This window comes from Stegodyphus dumicola, chromosome 4, assembly GCF_044657685.1.
Source record: "Stegodyphus dumicola isolate Sdum_Otavi_A_Nest chromosome 4, ASM4465768v1".
Lineage (NCBI taxonomy): Eukaryota > Metazoa > Arthropoda > Arachnida > Araneae > Eresidae > Stegodyphus > Stegodyphus dumicola.
Window position 1 is genome coordinate 50,850,377 of NC_140771.1, and position 22,311 is coordinate 50,872,687.

The following is a 22,311-nucleotide window of genomic DNA, read 5'->3' on the forward strand; positions in this document are numbered from 1 at the left end:
AATGGAAAATGTTACGGCCAGATTGTATTGCAAGTAGAGACTTGACACATAAACCTTATTTTTTAAGGAGAGGGTTCTTGGAAGTTAGCAATGAACACATCAAGGAGTTACTAGAGGATTTTAAAATTGAACTCTACAAAAAACTGTTGAAGTAGGAATAAAAGAAAATTGTAAGGAAATGTCTTTAGAGGAAGATTAAGAAGTGATCCGAGTACTCTGAGCCCCAGAATTTTTGTGAAATAGAGCTAGATGCAAAGTGTTCATATAACAGTATCACCCATGTAAAGCAGTAGCGAGCTGCAGCATAAACATTTTTAGTGGCTCTCAGGTCTCGCTTTAGAAACATTTTAGAATTTAGACAATATCAAATTGCATGGGACAAATCTTTGGAATGGATGGAAATGGAAACTCAGTAAGTCTCAAGCAGAGAGGAGTGATGCAAAGAGACATGCTCCAGGAAGATAGTTACGTCTTGTTTTAATGCGAAGGGACTATGTGCAGACAATAAATAGCATCTGTTTCTCTTCATTATCACTTTCCACTTATGACATTCACCCTCTTTTGTGCAGTCATTGCAAAATTAAATTAATTTTTTGTGTGTTTTATCTGTGTAATAGTATGTTTCTCTTTCTTGTCCTCGATTTAATGATTTCAGCTGGCTTTATGTTATGAACTACTACACAAAGTACTGTAGCAAAATTTAATAAACATTAATCTGTGATCCAGAAACGATCATTTTACCTTATTTCAGCTTACAAATTTTTCAAAAGGGGAAAAAACTAAGAATAAATGGGGGAAACGAGGTGATTCCCCCCTTTTTTTTTTCAAAGACGTAGAAATTTTTTCGTAATTACTATGCTTATAAAAAATTTTTAATTGTGAGAGTTATTTTTTTTAAATCCATTAAAAATGCAAGGAGTAGTAGTATTGCTTGATTATGTTTTACTCATTAACAGTTTATTGCAAGTGTCTTTTGTAAATGGTTTAAGGCAGATAAAAAACTTGAAATGCGAGTTTTTTTTTTTTTTTTTTTTTTTTTTTTTTTTTTTTTTTTTTTTTGATATTTTAAAAGTAAACCTATGTCATATAATTAACGCTCAAGGACTTCTGGAAATATTATTTTAATATTTTCCATGGTTTAACTGCAACTTAACAAAGAGACTGCTAGAGCCATGAATCTTGCCTAGAGAAAATTGTGTCCAGATTGGGTTGCCAGCAGAGACTTTGAGCACTTTGACACTTAGGACATTTTTTTTATCTACTGAGGAATTACTAGAGGACCATAAAGATGAGCTCAATAGATAAGAACTATAAAAATTTTTGAAACAGCAATAAAAGGCGATTGTGACACATTCTGTCATCTGTTTAATATTGTGTAATACTCGTAATTAATATATATGTATATTTAATGATTCCTTTAGCTTTTGGGTTATGAACCTCTAGGCAGCTTTTGGTGTTGAAAAGTTTAAGTAAGCAACCATCTGTGGTCAAGGAGCAAATTAATACATTAGCATACCTGCCAACTTTTACAAATTTTTTGTAATTTATACGAAAATGCATCTGTCTTTACGATTTTACGATCGTAATCCATTTTTTATGATTTTTTTTTCCTTTTTCAAGTGTTTTTTAGTGATTTTTGTGGAAATTTTAGAATTTTTCGCCAATTCAGCTACAATTGCATCGTGTTTTACCGCCAAATACCGACTACTTCGAATCCAGTAACCTATGGTTTCTCCCTACTCGCCGCTTAACCAGCCAATCCAATGCGCTTAACTTGTTTCTCCCACTCTTTTCTGTGTGGGTGCCAGATTATTTTTTTCGCGTTCGCTTCAGCAGCAAGGGAATTACTCAGCGAGCGTGGATTGTCGCCTTTTTTTTTTTTTTTTTTTTTTTTTTTTTTTTTTGTCGTTGTTGTTGTTTTGTTTTGTTTGTTTGTTTGCATGTGCTACGAATTTTCTTAATACGTCGTTGTTACGAAATGAGTTAAAAAAAAAAACGTATTCTCAATATTTTTGGCCTGCCTACAAAGCCGAATTTCCAACAATTAAAGAATCCTTCAAAGGAAATAACTTTGCATTTTGCAACTTCTTCCACCGTGACTTCATAATAAGTCACGGTGGAAAAAGGGACATTGTGAAGCATGTTAAGTCTAAAAAGCATGAAGTTAATGCTTCGGCTTCGACAATGTCAAAGAAAGTGGATGGTTTTTTTCTCTAATTCGGCTACGAATTCAGATGCCGATGTCATTTTGGCAGAGTTTTGGTTTACTGCATTCCTCAGCGAACACAACGTGCCGCTAAGTGCTGCCGATCACGCCGGTCAACTTTTCAGACGGATGTTTCCTGACTCCAAGATTGCTCAGAAATATGCTTGTGCTCGCACGAAAACATCTTCTATTGTGAACGAAATTGCTTGCAATGCACAAAGTAAAACGATAGATAGTCACTCCAGAATTCAGCATTTTCGGTGTCAATCCATGGCAGCAACGACAGCGATTGGAAGCTTTACCCCATCGTTGTCACATATTTCTGTGATGTTTCTAATGAAATGAAAATTCATCATTTGTGTCTTCCATTATTAAATGGAGACGCTACAGGGAAAAATATTTCCTCCTTGGTAATTAATGAGTTGAAACAACTTAACATTCCAATATCAAACTGCATTTCATTTGGTGCAGATAATGCTCATGTCATGGTGGGTGACAAAAAGGGTGTAGCCTCTTTCCTCAAAAAAGAACAAAAGGAATTAATTGTTATTGGATGCCCATGCCACTTAATTAATTTGGCAGCAAAAAAAGCTGCAGCTGCTTTACCATTAAATATTGACCAGCTTCTGATTGATGTGTTTTTCTATCTGAAAAAAAGTGTAAAAAGGAAAGAAAACCTAAAGAATCTCCAAGAACTGTGCTCTGGTGAAACGAGAAAAATTCGGAAACATGTATGCACGAGATCGTTATCCTTAGGCAGAGCGCTAGGAAGGTTTATTGAACAGTGGGATGCATTGCTAAAATATTTCCATGAAGAGACCAAAAAGAAACCACAAATCCCATCAAATTTGCCGACATATAAGATTTCGAAAACCAACTTTGCTTCTAATTAAAATGCTTTAAAAGGGAAAAGCTAACACACAGAATTAAACCCTTTAAAAAGAAAATGCTTAGAAGACTCCTCAAAGGTCAACTTTGTTAAAAAAGTTGAAGCGAAGAAGAAACAGTCTTCTATTAGCCGGGAGGAAAGGATTTTCTATCTTCTTTCTTCAGATTTGAACAAAGCATATTGTAGTTTTGTGTTAAGTACCATAAAGATTTTTGAAAGTGTAAATACCCTTCTACAATCAGCTTCTCCAAAATCTCCCCTGCTTATCCAAATTCTTACTGATCTTTTGAAAGAACTTTATGCTAAGTTTGTAAAAACCGTCCGTTGTGAAAAACATTGTGTTGATTCGTGTTGCCTATAATAGTTTGGCAAATCAAAAGGATGACAATGATCTTACAATTGGAAATCAAACCATGGAACTTGTAAATTCTTTGAAAGATCATGAGAAAAAAGAATTTTTTCAATGTGTTAGAAAGTACTTTTCCTCAGCCTGTGATTACATTGTAAGGAAGTTTCCTTACAATTGAAGAATTGTTATGACAGGAAATATTCCAAAGAATTTTTGGCTAAAGCCAAAAAATGCACTCTAAATTCATTGCAATAATTTTTGTGTGTAACATTAAGTTCTTGTTTTATGTTTCCTAATAAATTTTTTAGTTACTACTTAATTGACATTTACTAATGTAAGTACAATTTTCTTTTTTCTATTTGTATAAATTGTTATTTTTTTTATATCAAAGCATGATATTAATTCTTCGTGTTCTGAATTTTTGAGAAATCTTCTGAATTTTTATCTTTAGAGGTTGGCAGGTATGCATTAGTTCCTATGAAAAAAATTATTTTGGTTTATGAATAACCTTCAGTAATTAATTAAATTTAGGAACTAAGGTGGCCCACCAGCGGCTTAGTGCCGAATTCACTGAATACTTGTAGTTCTTTGTGGTAATTGAATCCCGGCAAACATGCTCACCACATCACCACTTTTGTGATTTTTCCCATGAAATGAATATGAGCCAGTTTCCTTTAGAAAGTCCTTCACAAAGGCATCCCTCCCCTTTAGGCAGGTAGCTCTTGAGTGCTGTGCCACAATTAAATAAACCAAACCATGGACTAAGGTTTCACTTTATTTGATGCATCTACAGACTCTTTTAACATGTTCACAATGAGCACCAAGTTTGGCTTGCATTTTTAAATGTTTCATACTGGCTACCATCAGTTATATCCAATATCAGGGCCAGCAGAAACAGGCCTTCTTCGCAGGCGGACACCGACTAGCCGACGACAAGGTCTTTTTTTGTTTTTTGTTTTGTAGTGATCATTTGCGTTTGCTCCCCTCACCTTTCTTCTCCAGCTCATACAAATAGCTTGCCACCCATTCATCAATCGTAAGGTAAAGTGTTACTCAAAGAAGTTTGAGTTCCAAAAGCCATGGGAATTCAAGCTGTGAGCAAGTTTAATTTAGGTAATACCGTACACAGTCTACACATGCAGACGTTGTGCACTATTCAAAATAACCCTTCTGAGCATCTAGTACCATATAATGGTCATTTCCATGTGTCTAGAAAGCCACATCTTATGTATCATTTATACATTCCTTCTTCATATTTATTGAGTGGTTGGCAAAGAAAAATTTCTATTGGGAAAAGACAAAACCCATTTGATGAAGTATGTACTTATTTTATTTTACATAATACAATTTCTATTTATCCTTATTTAATCGGTTTTATTATATTTTTATTTAAAATGTGTACAGTGAAATACAGCGTTTTCCTAGAAAAGCTTTCTGAGAGTGAGAAGGAGGAGAACTGATTAGCCCTTTCTATGGGGGAAAATTTTTTTTTTCCCATACGTAAGGACAGTGGCGGCTCGTAATAAGCACTGTGGAACTGCAGCACCCCCTATTTCCACTTATTATTATTTTTAATATTTAATATAGTGTGCCTTTTAGTCTTTAATTCTTTCTTTATACTTTTATAATACATAATCCTTAAGCTTAATGTCAGTAGCTATCCCCTACTTTGTGAAAAAGGTACAAAATTCTTTGTTTGGAACTGCGCGTTTCACAGTTCCAGCGACATGGTTTTTGGCTGTTCTGCGCATGCGCACACAGAAAAGCAGCACGCGAGCCGGGTAGAGAGAAGAGCACTGTCGCTCGTACAGTGCCAAAATTCTGGCATGTTGTTGGAAACGTGATTTCTTTTTACTCCGCGCGTGTGGTATTCCTCCACAAGGTGGAACTTCACCATACGAACCATAAACAGAGTTGATGAAAATTTTCAACCTTTAAAAAATTGCCTTACTGAAATTCAGTCAACATCAAATGTAGATCAAACTATTGCGAAAGCAACAGGAATTTTAAAATATCTAAATGATGATAATTTCAAGTTTTGCTTAGAGCTTTTTTATTAGATGCCTCATGTTCAAATAATATACAACTAAATGCAATCCAGAGAAATTAGTGTGTTTAAAGTTAAGGGATATGTAACATATTTCAAACTGTTATTGTAGAATTAAGAAACTCAAAATACTGTGAGAAATTTTCAAAGATACTGATGGCAGAAGCTAAGGAAATATGTGACTTTATACTATGTATTGATATAATGCACAAATATTCTACCACTAAACACTTAGCAGTTGTTAAACAAGAAATGCTTTGCTAGTTTTAGGAATGAACATTCTACAGAAAAAATAGTACTGACCACTGAAGCATATCCAATGATTGACAAAGAAAAGCTTGAAACCGAAGTAAAAGTATTCTATTGTGGGTCTGATATCCATGAATACTGCAAATTAATTGAGCTACTGAAATTTATCTTCGAAAATAATCTAGATATATTCTTAGTGAAATTACGAAACAGATAAAAATTCTCTTGAGAGTTCCCATGACTACATCAGAGGCAGAACACTGCTTTTTCGGAAAGACTAAATGCACTTGCATTGCTTTCAATAAAGAAAAATTTCCTCAGTTGTCATCCAGAGATCAAGGAGAAAATTATTTATCTTTTTGCGCAAATTAAAACAAGAAGAATGGATTTCATTTTTAAATGAATAGACAAAGATTGAACTGTAACAATTTTGGTTAAAGTAATTAGGAAATGTTTAATTTTTTTCTTGTAAGATTTCATGAAGTTTCAAAATAAATTTTCTTTTTATACATGTTTGTTTCCTTTTAGACAGTTGTGCCCACCAGCAGCCGAGCGGTAAACACGCTGGATACTGGTAGTTCGGTCCGAGGTTCGAATCCCGCAAACAGGTTGGCTGCATGGGCGTTTTCGTGGTTTTCCCCATGTGTAACGTGTATACGAGCCAGTTTTCCTTAGAAAGTCCTGCACGAAGGCATCCCTCCCTTTAGGCAGATAGCCCTCGTGTGCTTTAACATTAATTAAACAATCCAATCCTTTTAGACAATTTTTAAGGGTTAAATTTTTTTGGAACAGCCCCCCCCCCCCACCACACTAATTTTAGACACGAGCCGCCACTGCGTAAGAATGAATACAGGTGCCAACTTTTCATTTTCTTCACGGGAGTTGGAGAGGAGGGCAAGATTTGCTTGGACAAAAAATGCAATATAATAGAATATTCCAAGTCATGTAGAGGATTTATTTTTCTCTTGTGGAGAAGCTGGTTGCAGGGGTTTATAGTCTAAGTTCAAATTCTCAACGTTTATACAATTTATTTAATGACTAGAATCCCCAATTAAGCCCCTTGGTGTATTCGTGCAGAAAGGCAAAAGAGATATAAAAAGCCGCTTGAGGAGCTTACCCATTAGGCACATAGGCAGGGGGCCCCGAGGTAAGAACTGAAGTTTTATATTCAGTTATTTTCGTAAAACGTTGAGAATCTTTATTAGGTCTTTAATATTAAGTTGGCTTCTGGGATTTCGCCCCGTATCCTGCTGGAGAATGCTGCATTGGATTCCCTGAGGACCTTATCCTTCTCGTTAATGGTTGAAATTTCAAAATGTTATTAATTCCCTCGAGCTAAAAACAGAATTCTATACATTGGTTATTTAAGCTTAGGTTTACAACAAACAGTAGAATTGATTCCAGATGTAATCATAAATTTTTTGTATATTAGCAAAACATTCTGCACTTTCCTCCTCTGAAATTTTCTGATTAGGTGCCTGGTACGCATTGTACCCTCTCTCGTCCTTTGGAAAAAATCTGAATCCACTCAGCTATAAGGCACTTCAGATGTTGAAGTTAATTTTAGGGGTATATTTAATGATTATTTCTTCAAAATATATGAATAGTATTTATATAGATAATTGAACTTCAAAATACCACATGAGGGACTTTAGAGGTTGTAGTCCTCCATCGGGAAAATCAAACTGTTTGTTGCCGCTCTTCCACGACAACATCTGTTGATTCCATGTTGATGAGAATTTTGGAAAAGAGAAGTTTGATTGTGAACGGTTCATTTTTAGATATTTTCTATGAATTTCATATCCAAACATAAGCGTTTTTGTCTGTGATGCCTTTTAGAAATCTGGCTTTCGTTGACGGGTGATATATTAAAACAAATAATAACAATGCAATGAAACATTGGAAGCATTTACAAGATTGAGGATAGTAATAAACTAAAATCAACATTAGAATTTCACAATAGTTCAATTATAAAAGGTGATGCAATAGTACAGTGTGACATCAAAAAGAAAGATATGTACAGAAAATCGACATCTTCACATAAAGCTGTTAAATGTGCTGGAGGGATATTTACAGGGACATTATTATGTGGTTACGTTCACTGTGAGCTAGTATCTGTTTTGTTTTCGGTGCTGTCGTAGTAGTGTACAAATGGATTGAGATAAGACTTAGTTGGTATTTGAGGAGAGAGGTTTTGAGGTCATTGTACACAGAGCCCTTGGCAAGCATTTAGGTTTGACCCATCGCATTGTCAAACTTTTCCTTATTGTTAGTTAGAAAGATGCTAATTTTTCACCAGCTGCTCGAAAAAGTTATGATAAAGGTTTTTGTTTTAGTTTTTCATGAGCTCCAATTTTTTTTACTTTTCATCTTTATTCCATATTTAGCAGATGTCATGGTTTATTTTAAAAGAAAGATTAGATATTTAATATTTAGAATTGAATTTTTAAATTTAAAATTCAATCTGAAATTTTGATAATATGGAAACAAAGAAGAAACCATCCCGTGCGAAGAATTGTAAACGCAAAGCTGAGAAAGATGCTGCCCTTCAGAAGCAGGTAAACACAGTATCTCATTTCATAAAAAAGATGAAGACTACTTCGGACATAAATTATGTTCACATTGAATCGATTGCAAAAGAACAGACATCATCCAGCTAAAGAACATCAGTTACATTGGATGAAGTTATTGAAAGGACTGATGAAACTTCAAAGGAAGGGAATGATGATCCAAGCATGGTGTTGCGATGAAACGTGAATGAATTGGATACACATCCTCTTTTTTAAACACAACACTTATGTTATTATTGGAATAAACTTATATATTATATTATTATTGGAAGTATTCAGAGTACTTCCAGTTCTCTGTGCCTCAAGAACAGGTAGAATTCAATGGTGGAAAACAAAAAAGTGCAGGAGATAATAATTTCTGGTGATCTTACAGGTAATAACAGGCTGAGGAACCTTCCTTCACCCCTCCACTAACCATCTTTGAGCATTTATTGGTGGTGTACTGAGAGTTAGTTTAAAAGCAACTAAAAATATTGATTTTGTCTATTAAACTTCTGCAGATGTTTATTAGAAGTTAGAAATAGAGGAACATGCCTTCCTTAGAGATATATTTTTAGTTTCTATTTTAATTGTGAATTAACTCTAGAGACATGATAGGAAAATTACAGTGTAAAATCTGTATTAGATCTGAGCATCGGAGAATAACTAGAATGATTTAATTCAGACTCCTTTCCCTCTTTTTTAATGTAGATTTATTTTTCCTTATAACAGTGTAGGAGTGAAGAATATTATACTTGATAAAAAATATGCCATAAATTGATTTTGCCATAACTAGTTAAAATTTTGTTTGCAGAAAAATATCAAAATACTGTCTGCTATAGTATTGAAACATCTTTTAATTAATGGACAGCAAAATCTGTAGTATACTTGTAAATCCTGAAAATATTAAGTAATATTAGTAAGTAAAATATTAGCAAAGAAATGGTTGGAAATGCTGTTGAGAGTGAAAAATTTTGATTGACTATTTAATGGGAATTCTCAGCATGGCAGTTACAGGGCTTGAACTGTGAAATTTTGTTACTAAACAGAAAATAATGTATGTCTATTAAAATAAAGAGAAAATTAAATGAAAAAAATTCCTTAAGCAACTTAAGTTGAAAGGGTTGTTTAATAATTAATTTATACAATATAATTGTTTAATAATTATATTTCCAAATGATCAGTAAACAGCCTTCAGCTTAAGAATTAGGATTTAAAATTTATTTTTAAATTCAATTTCTAAAATAATTTTCAGGATTTTTATGAAATCTTTTAAAATATTAATAATTATCTAATCTACATAGGAAGCTCTTGCTGTGTATAATAGAAGTTCTTCTTTAAAACACATGATAACCAAAATTAGAAGAGATCCTTCTGGCTTTGAAAGGTATGTTTATGTGTACTATACTTTTAAGATTTTTTAAAAATATTTTTTAATAAAAATCAATAAAATTATTTTTTTAACATTTTCTATTATCCTTTTTAAAGATGTGTAATTTATCAGATATTTTTAAGATAGTGTTTTCTTCATTTTTACCCAGGTATCAACATAATAGAGATTTAGTAAGTCTTTTAAATAAATTTGCTGATACAGCAAGAGACTTGCCAAGAGGTTGGGAAACAAAACTTGATCGAGCTGGTAAGGTAAGAAATTTGATTGTATATTTAAAAGTGCCCATTGATGCTTTATTAATAAATTCTGTATTTTTATTTTATGTGCTTTATTTTCTTCTCTTATGTGTGTGTGGATTGTAATATATATATTCATTTGCAGCAATTTTTCATCGATCACACATCTCGAAGTACAACTTTCATTGATCCGAGGCTGCCTATTGAAACTCCTTTTGTAAATCCAAATAAACTTCCTGTACCCTTGGCCAGGAGAAGAAGTCGTAGTGCTGGTGAAGAAGAGATTAGGCCTGATACCATAGTAAGAGTGAGTAATAGCTTTTGTTTTACTTTCACATAAGAAAAAAGAAACATTTTTATGAAGTCTGTGTATCAAACAGTTTTTAACTGAAATGTTATGTTTGATTTAAAGCAGATCTAGGCAATTCTGTTTGCTTCATTCTTTTTACCAACATTTTATAGGTTATCTGTGAGATAATGTTTCTTCTGCCATGCTTGTCAGGCTGTACATTGCAATAAGTTTATCATTTCTATAAAGATAGAACTGTTATCAAAAGTCTGCTTTCTCAGCCCCCTTCCTTTTTTTCCCTTTGCAAAAAAATGCATACTAAAATGCATACTAAAATCTCCATATCCACTGAATGGAGGGTTTTTTTTTTTTTTTTTTTTTTTTTTTTTTACTAACTGTTATGCGCCAGTTACATAGAGTTTTTTTGGGGAGAAGAGGGCACATTTAGGAATGATTTTGGTGTAAAAATATTGAAAGATTTGTGGTCCAAAAGAATATTTGACAGTAACTTGTCATTTTGAACCTTAATTATTATCTGATGTACTTAAATATTATTTGCTTTAAAAAGGACATAGGCAAGCAAGTTTATATGGAATGATATGTTTCAGCTGTATTAATAAGGGCACTAAACAGAAATAAAAAATTGTGAAATTATAACTTATTTAGCACATAACAGAAATAGTGAAAATAATGAAATTAACATTTTTTATAAAATGTAAGTTAAATTACTCAAAATACATGAGATAGAAATTCCTTCTGTGTAGGGGAGAAATATTCTTCTAAGGCTTAAGTAAGTCTTTTAAGGCTATTTCAAAAATAAATTTTGTAATTGGGGGAAAAAAAAAAATCCAGACATTTATAAATAATTGCAGGGTTTTTAAAGAACTCTGTATTAACTGTAAACATAATAAAAACAAAGGTTTAATTCTTAAAAATGTTCATATTCCTAACCATTTATGTGCATAAATGTAGAACACATTGAAGAATTCAGTCGTTCAGAAAGAGGCAAATGGATATCCTTTGTGACTTGAAGCAATGGTCTCCAGAGTGGGATATGTGAAGTGATACTCCTGGATTCACCAAAGAATAGGTGTATGAGCGCTTGCAAGTGTATTATCATGCTATACTTGATTGCAAGATTCTCTAGTTCATTGCTGTGTCTGGTTTCACTAACATCTGCAGAGTTCATAACTGCACTGGCTTTGAAAAAGCATGTGCATATTACATTACATTATACCATGTTTCTAAAAAAATAAAATCTTAATTAAAAAAATGAGCCCTAGCATGATTTTTCAGGGTACTTCTAATGTAAATCCTATCCCTAAAATAAGCCATACTTAAAATCATCAGCCAATGGCAGTTTATTGCCGAATGACAAAATGCATATGCATATTTGGTTACCAATATGAAATATTACTTTTAGTGTTTTATAAACAAAAGTAGTACTAAAAGCTTTTCCACAGAAACTAAATTTATTTAAATATGGGTAGATGTAATATAAGATAAACAAAACATTGTTTCCATATTATACAATTTTAATTATCAAGTTTGCACATTTTTATGTAAATTTTTTCATTTTCATTTTTTCTGTGTAAATATATGCAGCTCACAGTATCTCGTCCAAAAAAAATTAATTTGAAAGCATTGTTGTAAAAAATTAAAACATCTTTTGTTTATTAAGATACATATAAGATCTTATTACCCTTTGCATACTAAGATGATATAAGATTGATATAAATCTTTGTATTTTTTATTTGATATGCTATTTAAATTTCCTCAAAAGTTAACATATATGCTTGTTTTTTGGTGTATAATTTTTTTCAACCTTTAATTCCCACTTGAAATTTAACAGTTTTTATCCTTTTAAGTAACTGTGCGATTGAAAAATTAAGTATTTAAGAAAGCATTTCAAAGATTACCCCCTCCCCTTCTTTCAGCCTCTGACAACAACGACAACAGCAGTGGCAGCAGCAGCAGCAACAACTCAAGGCCCTGTGCCTCCTCCCCGACCACCTGCTAGTACATCATCTACTGTGCCTCATGTTGTTCCCCATGTGCCAACTGCTTACAATGATAAAGTTGTAGCTTTCCTAAGACAGCCAAATATAATGGACATCTTGAAAGAGCGTCACCCAATCATTGCATCCAATCAGGCTTTACGGGATAAAGTCAATGCTGTCAGAGCAGATGGCACTGCTGCTATTGATAGATTCAGTCATGACATAGATCTGACTATTCTTTTAAGGTATAATTTGTGCATTTTGAAATAATGTTAATTTTTTTAGTAAGTATGCTTTGTAGTTTTTTGGGGGATTAAACTTTTTTATGTTTTTCAGCTTATTTGAGCAAGAAATTATGTCTTATATACCTGCTCAATTTACAAGTAATGGCAGTAGTAGTAGTAGCAACCATCGTTCTCCTCGCACATCACCACAACCTTCACCTCAGGCCTCTCCTGGTTAGTAACGTGTCCTTTTAATGCCTTTACATGTATATATTTATTATTAGCTAATATAATACTGGCACACTTAATTCTTATAGGAAGATTTAAAAAAAAAATATTTGGTTATAATTACTTTGAACTATGAAACAGTATCCTTCATTCATTTAAAAGTTCAGGTTGCTTACAGGATTCTTACAGCTGCTGCCACCATCTTCAATCGTTTAGGTTTTATCTTAGCTTAAAATGCATTTCAAGTATTATCTTAAATTATCTGTGGTTATACTTTTAATTTCAGGTCTTCAGAGAGCAAATGTTAGAGCCCCTGCTCCATATAGACGAGATTTTGAAGCAAAATTACGAAATTTTTATCGGAAATTGGAATCTAAAGGTTATGGTCAAGGCCCTGGCAAAATGAAGTAACTGATTATATGTATATATAGATATAGATAGATATATGTGTGTGTATAATTTCTTTCTCTTTTTTAAGGGTTTTTTTTTTTTTTTTTTTTTTTTTTTTAGAATTGGAAAACAAAGGTAAATAATCTACCCAAAAGATCAAATTTTTTATTATATAAAGTAATTCAAAATGTTCTCATTCTAGTCAAATATTGCACTGCTGAAGTAAAGTACACATTTACAGTATTTTGTTTTTACTGTGTGCTCATCAGAAGCTATAAATATATTGGCTCTTCTCTTGTTGCAGTTATTAGTGCTTATTATATGTCAAAGTACATACAGAAATTTACCTAGAACTATTAAAAATTTTCTGAGTACTTTTAATGTGTTTCATTATGAAAATGTTCATACAATTTTATATTAGCTTCCCTTTTTTTGTGATGTCTAACAGCTTTAAGCAGTTTAAGAAACTGTTAAGGAATATAGATTTTTTACTCTCCTGTAGCAAGTATAGCCTGATAAAAGTCATTATTTTCATATGTTATGCTCACAAAGTCCATACACATATTCTTGTAATTCATAAAACTAATTAATCCAATGTTTACTTTCTTGAATGTAGTTCCAAAATTATCTCACTCTGTACCTTGACTCCTTTTCTTTCAATCTGTATCTATCCAAAATTTAATAGATCAGGAGCTGACAAAAATTTTCATGTGTAATGAATTAAAAAGCCATTCATCTATATGGAATTTTACATCCATAAACCTCGGAGGGGTAAAAGCCTTGTGTTTTTGTAATTTTGGACACTAACAGAGCAGCAAGTCTTGAAGGATTGAAAAATAATTCAGTCATATCCAAATGTGGAGGCTTATAGAGGTTGTACCAAAAGTTCATTAAAACTTTAAAAATCTATAAAGGGAGAAATTAGGATAAAGTTTGATTTGCAAGAAAGAGCTCACAAGAAAGTGTCACAAGTCTTCCTCTCCCCGGCAAAAAAATTTTTAGTTAAAAATGTCACTGGTAGAGGGTGCTAATGACCTGAAACACGATAAACAGTATCCTTCATTCATTTATTCTTGCAACAACAATTGTTCAACATGGCCTCCAGGACACTGTACGACACAACTAAGATGCCTCACAGCAGCTATTACAACTGAATGCATCATGTCAGAATGAATTGCAGAAACCCCACGACAGGTAGAGAGTTCGTCCGATGTTGAGGGGGATAAACAGTACACAAATGATTTCAAATAGCCCCGCAACTCAGGGTGAGGTCGGATGATCGAAGACCATGCAATCTTGCAACTTCGACTGATCGCTCTGTCTTCACCAAAGGTACTCAATAGGAATCATTTTACTGGATTGGCATAGTGTGGCAGTGTGCCATCCTGCATAAGCTTATTACAAATAACACACCTCTTTGATTTAATGCAGGCATATCTTTGTCACGCAAAAGAAGGAGATAACGCTGAGCAGTTACTGTGCACATTTTTCAGCCAGATTCTTCAAAGAAGAATGGTATGATAATGAAAGCTGGGGTAAAGCCACACCAGATTGCTAACTTGGCTGGATGCAGTGACTTCATCGTGTATTCACAAGGATTCAACTTCACCCTATATGCGAGTGTTTTGGGTGCTGACATCCTTGTGTAGTGTTAAGTGTGCTTCATTTGTCCAGGTAACATTAAGCAACCACTGAAAGTCGCTGTCAATTCTTGCCATAGCACACTCGGCAAATGGTTTCCTCATAGCTGTGTCTCCTAGTTGTAACTTATGCAGTGACTGCAATTTGTAGGGATAGAGATACAGTATTCAATGGAGGATAGGTCAAATCGATGAGCGAAGTACATCCAATATCCTTCCAGCTTTGGGATCACCGCTACTCCCCATGGACCATTCCACCACTATATCATTCATAGTGGGTTCCAGTGCAGTAATTCGGCCTTTCGCCAACGAGGGTCTTTCACTTTGTGGACGATCATCCAAAGAGCCAGTTTCTTTGAACCGTTTGACAAGCTTCAGTATCAGAATACAGTATGGGGCATTCTTAGTCTTCAGTCCTTTCGCTGTGGGAAATTTTCGTAACACAACAATTGCTGACTCTCTAGTCAAATAGAACAACTTCACAAACAACAGTCAGTTGGGTAATGATAACATTCTGAAAGCAAATAAGAAATCATTTTGTATCATGGTCTTTTATAGTAGGATTAATTTGCATAATTCTGCTGAATCTTTCACATGTCATTGCCCTATACCGGTGGCATTTTTTATTAAAAATTTTTTTGCTGCTAAAAAAAAAATCCACCTTGTGAGCTTTTTCTTGCAAACTGCACTTATCATAGTTTCTTCCTTTTTTATGATTTTCTTAATATTTTATGTTAGCTCACCGTGTGTATATATATATATTAGAATTGTAACATCTTGTTCTCTTTGCTGTGATAAAATTTACGTGATGTTAAAAACTGGTGAAGTATCACCAAATTCTTTAAGGTGCCACAAAGTCAAGAGAAGGGTGTAAAAAACCTTTATTAACTCAGATGAGGTTTGACAGTCTGCACCAACTTGTGCTTACAAAAACCAAGATTTCTGGCTTAAAGGGTAATGAAAAGCTTAGAAATCAATTAAAGTTAAATGTAGCCTAATGGCTTCACAGATTAATTATTGCATGAGCTGGCTGTGACTCGAAAGTCAGTGTAAGCAAGCCTAATGGCAAGAATAACTCAACAGCACAGAATTCTAATGGGTAGAGAATTAAAAGTTAGCAATGCTGCTTTCAAGCAGGCAGAACAGGGTCTGAATTCGCCTTCCAGAACCTTCCTTTAAATACTATCTTTCTTCTACCTAATTTGAATATTGCACATTCTGGAAATTTGCATTCAAGCAGGGAAATGAAACAAGAATGGAAAGAAAAGGTACTTAAAATAATGGGTTAGAAAATTAAAGCATACTCTACATTTTCCCTGCCAGAATTTAAAAATATGAAAAGGAGGTCCTTAACCTTTAACTACTGTGACTTAAATTGTCGCATAACTATTGTGAGCGGTCTTTGCGATAAGAATGCTTTAATAAGAACATAGGAAATTAATTTTTATTTTAAAAATTATAATTCGAGCTGCATTTTATATATTCTTTTCTACTGCATTGTAGACACACTGGTTCTTTGCACGCTATACATTTGTAAGCTGTTTTCCTTTTTTTTGCTCGGTGGACAAATATAGCACATTCTTTTTTTATCTAATTTATCGTCTTCGATCGCAATGTTTCGTTTATCATCATTTATTCTGAAAACTCTTCTTATTGTAAGTTTGAGTTTTTTAGGTAAAAATGATGAAGTTATCCTCTGTTTTACATGAGACTGCACCAACTGAATTGCTAATGAAATCTTCATTTCATTTTCGGAGCCAGTGGGATAAGATTGAAATAATATGAATGCATTTATTGCACAGATATCCAAGTTTCTGAAGAATATTGCCATAGGCCAACGTCGGGTTCGATGAGCAGTTGAATAGATTGAATGAAGAATAATATTGTGACTACGAGTTCGAACACCCTTGTTGGGCTCTTGAATAGGCCATTTGAATTCATTTTTCCCAATAAAAAATCTCTTCTAGAAGGAGAACATGGATTTTCATTTTCATCCGTAGATATTTCTGAATTTGTGTCGTGGTCGCTCTCAATAATTTCATCATGGGAACTTTCATTCAGAGAACTGTAAATTAGACCAATTTCGAACTATTTATTTAATTTGGTCTTGGGTAAGATATATAGAACGTTTCCTGCGCGCATTTGAAGCCATTTCAAAAATATTTATAAAAAAGCGAAATATGTAACAACAACAAAAAGTGAACTTTGTCGACCAAAATTTGAATCGTATCTGCTGTGATCGGTCCCACAGACCACTGAGGGAAGAAAATTTTAAAAAATAAAAGAAGAAATAGAGCTAGCCAAATGCAACTTGGTATGTGACCTTGGACAACTGGTTTAGGAAGGTACTAAGAATGGCAATACCCATTAATTATTCTAAGGGGTGGAAGCATTTAATGGAAAATGTCGCACGTTCTGAGAGACCGCTCACAGCAGTTAAAGGTTAACAACCTTGTTAGAAACTTAAAATTCTAACTATCTAAAAATTCAGAGCCAACTTTGTACAATAACGTGAAATTTTAAGTGTAATTGTAGTTTTTCTTTTTACATATAAAGAGCTGGATCGTTATCAAAGGTAACATTTCAGCAGTTCAGGTCCTTCCAGATATCTGGAAGGAAAAAGACTTAAAAAATTCCAAACATGATTTATAACTTCACTTTATATTATCTTATTCTTATTTAAACATTTCATTTAAATTTATGCTCTGTCATTCAATTCATGTATTCTGGGAATAAAATCTCTTCCCTGATTCCTCTTCAGAAAAAATCTAGTGTACAGATTTCCAGAAGAAATGTAATGTGTCTTTTGTTAAGTGGCACAATGCTACCACCTAACCAGCAACCAACATGTCACCAACTCTGACTCAATAGACCTCAAAGACGCCCCATTTTCAAAACTGCACCTAATGTGCTAACAAGAGCGTGCTTTAAACTTAGCTGGAGAGCCTAACTCATGCAAACAGCTAGCTTTTTTTCTTTTAAATTTCTCTTAATTCTGCTAATTTGCACATAAATGTCTCATTTTCCCCGGACAGTTATTTCAAAAAAATTATGGCCCCCGAGGTCACTGGTTATTGCTGCCCCCTTCAGTTTTTGTTGTCGGATAACAGTGACAAATTACACATCCTTGATGAGTTGCAGCAGAGCATCCATTGTGAAACTTGGGCAGTGACACCAAGATTCTGGCAGGCACATTCTCAAACTTGCTATGCTGTGTTGAACGGTGTTAAGAAGTTGAGGGGGGTCATTCCCAGAATCTCTTGTGATTTGTTTTCATTTCACACATACAGGTATATCATGTTTAAATTTAATTTCCTTTCCATTTTCCTTTTTCACATTACAATTTCATGAGGCCCTTATCATCTAGGACATTCATTATATAAAATGACCACTATCATGTGTTTGTCACTCCAACATGAGGATAACAATTACTGTGAGGTATAGCTGTCTCAGAGTTCCCAACTCTTCTTATTTAAGCGGGCAACTACCGACTTTCTCTTATTCTTAAAATTTCTCATCATTTTTATGTAACTTGCCTTAATACGTCCTCCAAAAAAGGGATTTGAGACATCTGAAAGCACTTAGTTTTTCTCTACATTACATATAAATGGCATATATATAAACATGCATATAAATAAATAAAATGATATGTCATTACATTTAAATGAATGTAATTTCATCAGTGAGAAATTATGGCGCTCTTCTGCTTTGTGAGTGAGAGCACTTGTGTCCGAAAACATCGTGTTCCAGTTCTCCAGTGAGCATTGAGCGCCACTGCGTGCCATCTGGTGTATATTAGCCAATGAGCACAAAGCAGGAATGAGGTTGTTATTTCGTTCATCTTGTCATTGAGTGATGTGAGTGCATGTGCTTGCGAGAAATAACCTAAAAAATTATGACCTTTTGTTTTAGTTATGTCTATGGGAAATGTAAAATATTCTGTACTTTTCAAAAATCATGTAAAGATGACTTTTCTTGTATTCTTTCCTCAAGGAAACTTAATACATTTGCAATGGGTATTGTTTGTCACAGCGGTGTTTTGGTTTCACATGGTGGAACGGATGATGTTCTCAAACATGTGCGTACACAAAAACACAAGGACAACATGAGTTCTCTTGAAAGAAACAAAAAATTATTTTTTTCTGTGGAAATAAAGGGCTAAAAAGTTCTTAATGCAGAATGCTTATTCTCTGCATTTTTACTTGAGCATAACCTGCCACTGAATGCATCGGATCATGCTATAGCTTTATTTAGAAAAGTGTTTCCTAATACAGTCAAAAGTCGTTAATTCGGACACCCATAATTCGGAATGATCTATAATCCGGACATCAAAACTAAAAACTTTCTGCGCATGCGCCGCGTTGACACATGCGCAGAGGCGTTCACGCGTGCGCGTAAGACCTTTTACGACTGCGCATATGAGTGTGCGCAAGTGCAGAATACGTTTTCGCGCGCGCATTTTATGTATAATGGACGTATAAGCTAAATAATTATCTATTTCAGTTAATGTTGATGATTGCGTTGTTCCTTAATTTTCGAATTGCATCCGGCTTATTATTTTTTGCAGACTGTAAGAGCAATTTTATAAAAGTAAGCTTAAACTTTCGATTATATCAAATAGAATTTCCGATATATATTTGTTAATATGTAAAGGATCTAAAGCGAAAGTATGTTTTGAAATCCGAAATCTGTTTATCAATTTCACGCTGCTCGGCGGGGGGCGCGTAATGAATTGGAAGTTGATTTGTCAGCACTATCCTTATCTTCAGCGCAGATGTTTTTATATTATTTGGCTTATAATTCCTTACCAAATGTAGTATTCCATCTCGATATGCTTCGTCTTTGATATGATTTAAAACAAGTTCCTCGTCATTATAATTCGCTTCCGATAGCGAAGAAAAGTGACAGAGGTTATTGAAAACAAAAAAATTTCGATTGACAAATTAGTCGGTATTCTTGACACAGCAATTATAGGACTTGAGCGGCAGAACTTTGTAACTGAACAAGAAATTATGTCTGTTTAATAGAATTAAAGAGAAAGTATTATCACATGAAACGAAGCAAAACTTAAACAACTTACATTGAAAGAAATGTTTAATAAAGTAAACAAATAAATATTAAGCTTTTTCTTTTTGCAAATTTTGATACCCTTTGGATCATTATTGTTCTTTATTTCATAAATTACGGTTTCATATTTTTAATTTTATAATTTCTGCATGCCATCTTACGAGATTTAAACTGATGATCTATAATCCGGAATCGCCGAAGTCCCGACGAGTCCGGATTAACGACTTTTGACTGTAGCGAAATCACTAAGAAATACTCAAGTGTAAGGACCAAAACAGCTGCAGTTGTTAAAGAAATGTGTATGAAAAATAAATCTTCAGTTATTTGATTGCATTAAAACAATTCTATTCTTCTCTCTATGGATGGAAGCAATAATACTGATTAAAAACTGTATCCTATTGTTTTTATTATTATTATTTATTATTATTATTATTATTTGTGTCTTCAGAAATTGAGTGTAGTTTACTTTCTGTCCTCCACACTTTAGAAGGACATTAGACAAGCTTTAATATAGCACAGCTAATTATTAAAACTTTAAAAAGAAAGATCCTCTAGATAATTGCATAGCACTTGGTGCTGCTAATGCAGCAGTAATGGTAGGTTTGAAGACTGATGTTGCATGTATCTTAAAAAAGGAAAATTCAGATTTGGAATTTATGAGATGCACCTGTCACCTCTTAAATTTAGCAGCTGTAAAAGAGGAAGCTTTTTTACCAATAAGTGTGGATGAACACATTTTTTAATATTTATTGTTATCTTGAAAGGAGTTCTAAAAGGAAGGGAAAATTGATACAATTGAAGCATGTATGTACTCCCTGGCTATTTTTAAAGAAATGTTTATCTAGAATCCTCGACCAATGGAACAAGGTGCATAAGCGCTCAGCAAAGGAAACATTTTCCAATTACTGTAAGCTTATCTTGTGAGGAATGAATATTTATGTTTTTGGCTTTGGATCTTAAAAAAGCTTTTTGCTTTTCTGTACTATTCATTTTGACATCATTAGATGTTCTTAACACAGTTCTACAAAGCAGATTTACTTGGGAAGGGGCCATAAACCAGTTGATTAGATGGTTTGTACTAAGTCTGTCTTTATTGATGTGAGGTTTAAGTTGGAAGAGTGTTCTCCCCTTATCACTATTTTTCTATTCTTCTTCCCATACTTGTTCCTGTAGGCATTTAAGTTGGTGTTTTAGCTGAGATTTGGGCCAAGTGGAATTTCAGTAATAGCAGATTTTGCCGCTTCGCCTGCTTCTTCATTTCCAGAAATCCTCTGCATGAGATTTAACCCATGAAATAGTAGGATGTATATCGGGATTTGAGATGGAGATATCATAGATATCTTGAATGATCAGAGAATTCTGTTTATTATTTTTCATAGCTAGAGTCATGGATTGATTATCTGTATATATATATATATATATATATATATATATATATATATATTTAGTTTGCTTGTGGTACAATATTCTAGGGCCATTTTTATTGCTGATAACTCAGCTTGGAAAATACTGTTTTGATTTTTAAGTTTAGCTTTTCATATTATTTTAACTTGAGAATTTATACAGTCAAAAGTCATTAATTCGGACACCCATAATCCGGACCTCAAAGCTACAAACTTTCTGCGTATGTGTCGCGTTGACGCATGCACATAGGCGTTTACGCGTGTGCGTAAGACCTTTACGGCTGCGAATATGCGTGTGCGCAAGCGCATAATATGTTTACGCCTGCGCGTTTATTGTATAACAGACGGTATAAGCTAAGCTAAAATTATTTAATTCAGTTAATGTTGCAGATTGCATTGTTCCTTAATCTTCGAATTAATTGGATCCGGCTTATTATTTTTTGGAGACTGTTAGAGCAATTTTATAAAAGTAAGCTTGAACTTTCGATTATGTCAAATAGAATTTCCGATATATATTTACTAATATGTAAAGGATCTACAAAACGAAAATATGTTTTGAAATCCAAAATCTGTTTATCAATTTCACGCTGCTTTGCGGCAGGGGGGGGGAAACGCCGTGGCACCCAATGAATTGGAAGTTGATCTGTCAGCACTATCCTTATCTTCAGGGCAGATGTTTTTATTTTATTTGGCTTATAATATTTTACTAAATATAGTATTTCATCTCGATGTACTTCGTCTTTGTTATGATTTAAATCAAATTCCTCGTCATTACAATTCGCTTCCGATAGTGAAGAAAGTGACAGAGAGGTTATTGAAAACGAAAACATTTCAATTGACAAATTAGTCGGTATTCTCGACACAGCAATTATAGAACTTGAACAGCGAAACTTTGTAACTAAACAAGAAATTATGTCTGTTTAATAGAATTAAAGAGAAAGTATTGTCACATGAAATGAAGCAACTTAAACAACTTACATTGAAAGAAATGTTTAATAAACTAAATAAATAAGTATAAAGCTTTTTCTTTTTGTAAATTTTGATACCCTTTAGATTATAATTGTTCTTTATTTCATAAATTACGGTTTCATATTTTTAATTTTTTAATTTCTGCATGCCATCTTACCAGATTTAAACTGATGATCTATAATC

At 33.5% G+C, this 22,311-nt stretch overlaps 1 protein-coding gene across 4 annotated transcripts in view; it reads left to right on the forward strand.

The window, feature by feature from the left end:
* Positions 1 to 22,311, forward strand: part of LOC118195267 (E3 ubiquitin-protein ligase HECW2-like) — a 112,082-nt gene that overhangs the window by 59,882 nt on the left and 29,889 nt on the right. For all 4 annotated transcript variants that reach the window (XM_035366533.2, XM_035366535.2, XM_085814835.1 and 1 more), the window contains 6 exons: positions 9,594 to 9,676; positions 9,831 to 9,933; positions 10,064 to 10,225; positions 12,145 to 12,452; positions 12,544 to 12,665; positions 12,946 to 13,066. In XM_035366533.2, coding sequence (XP_035222424.2) covers positions 9,594 to 9,676; positions 9,831 to 9,933; positions 10,064 to 10,225; positions 12,145 to 12,452; positions 12,544 to 12,665; positions 12,946 to 13,066 — 899 coding nt within the window. The remainder of the gene's footprint in view (positions 1 to 9,593; positions 9,677 to 9,830; positions 9,934 to 10,063; positions 10,226 to 12,144; positions 12,453 to 12,543; positions 12,666 to 12,945; positions 13,067 to 22,311) is intronic.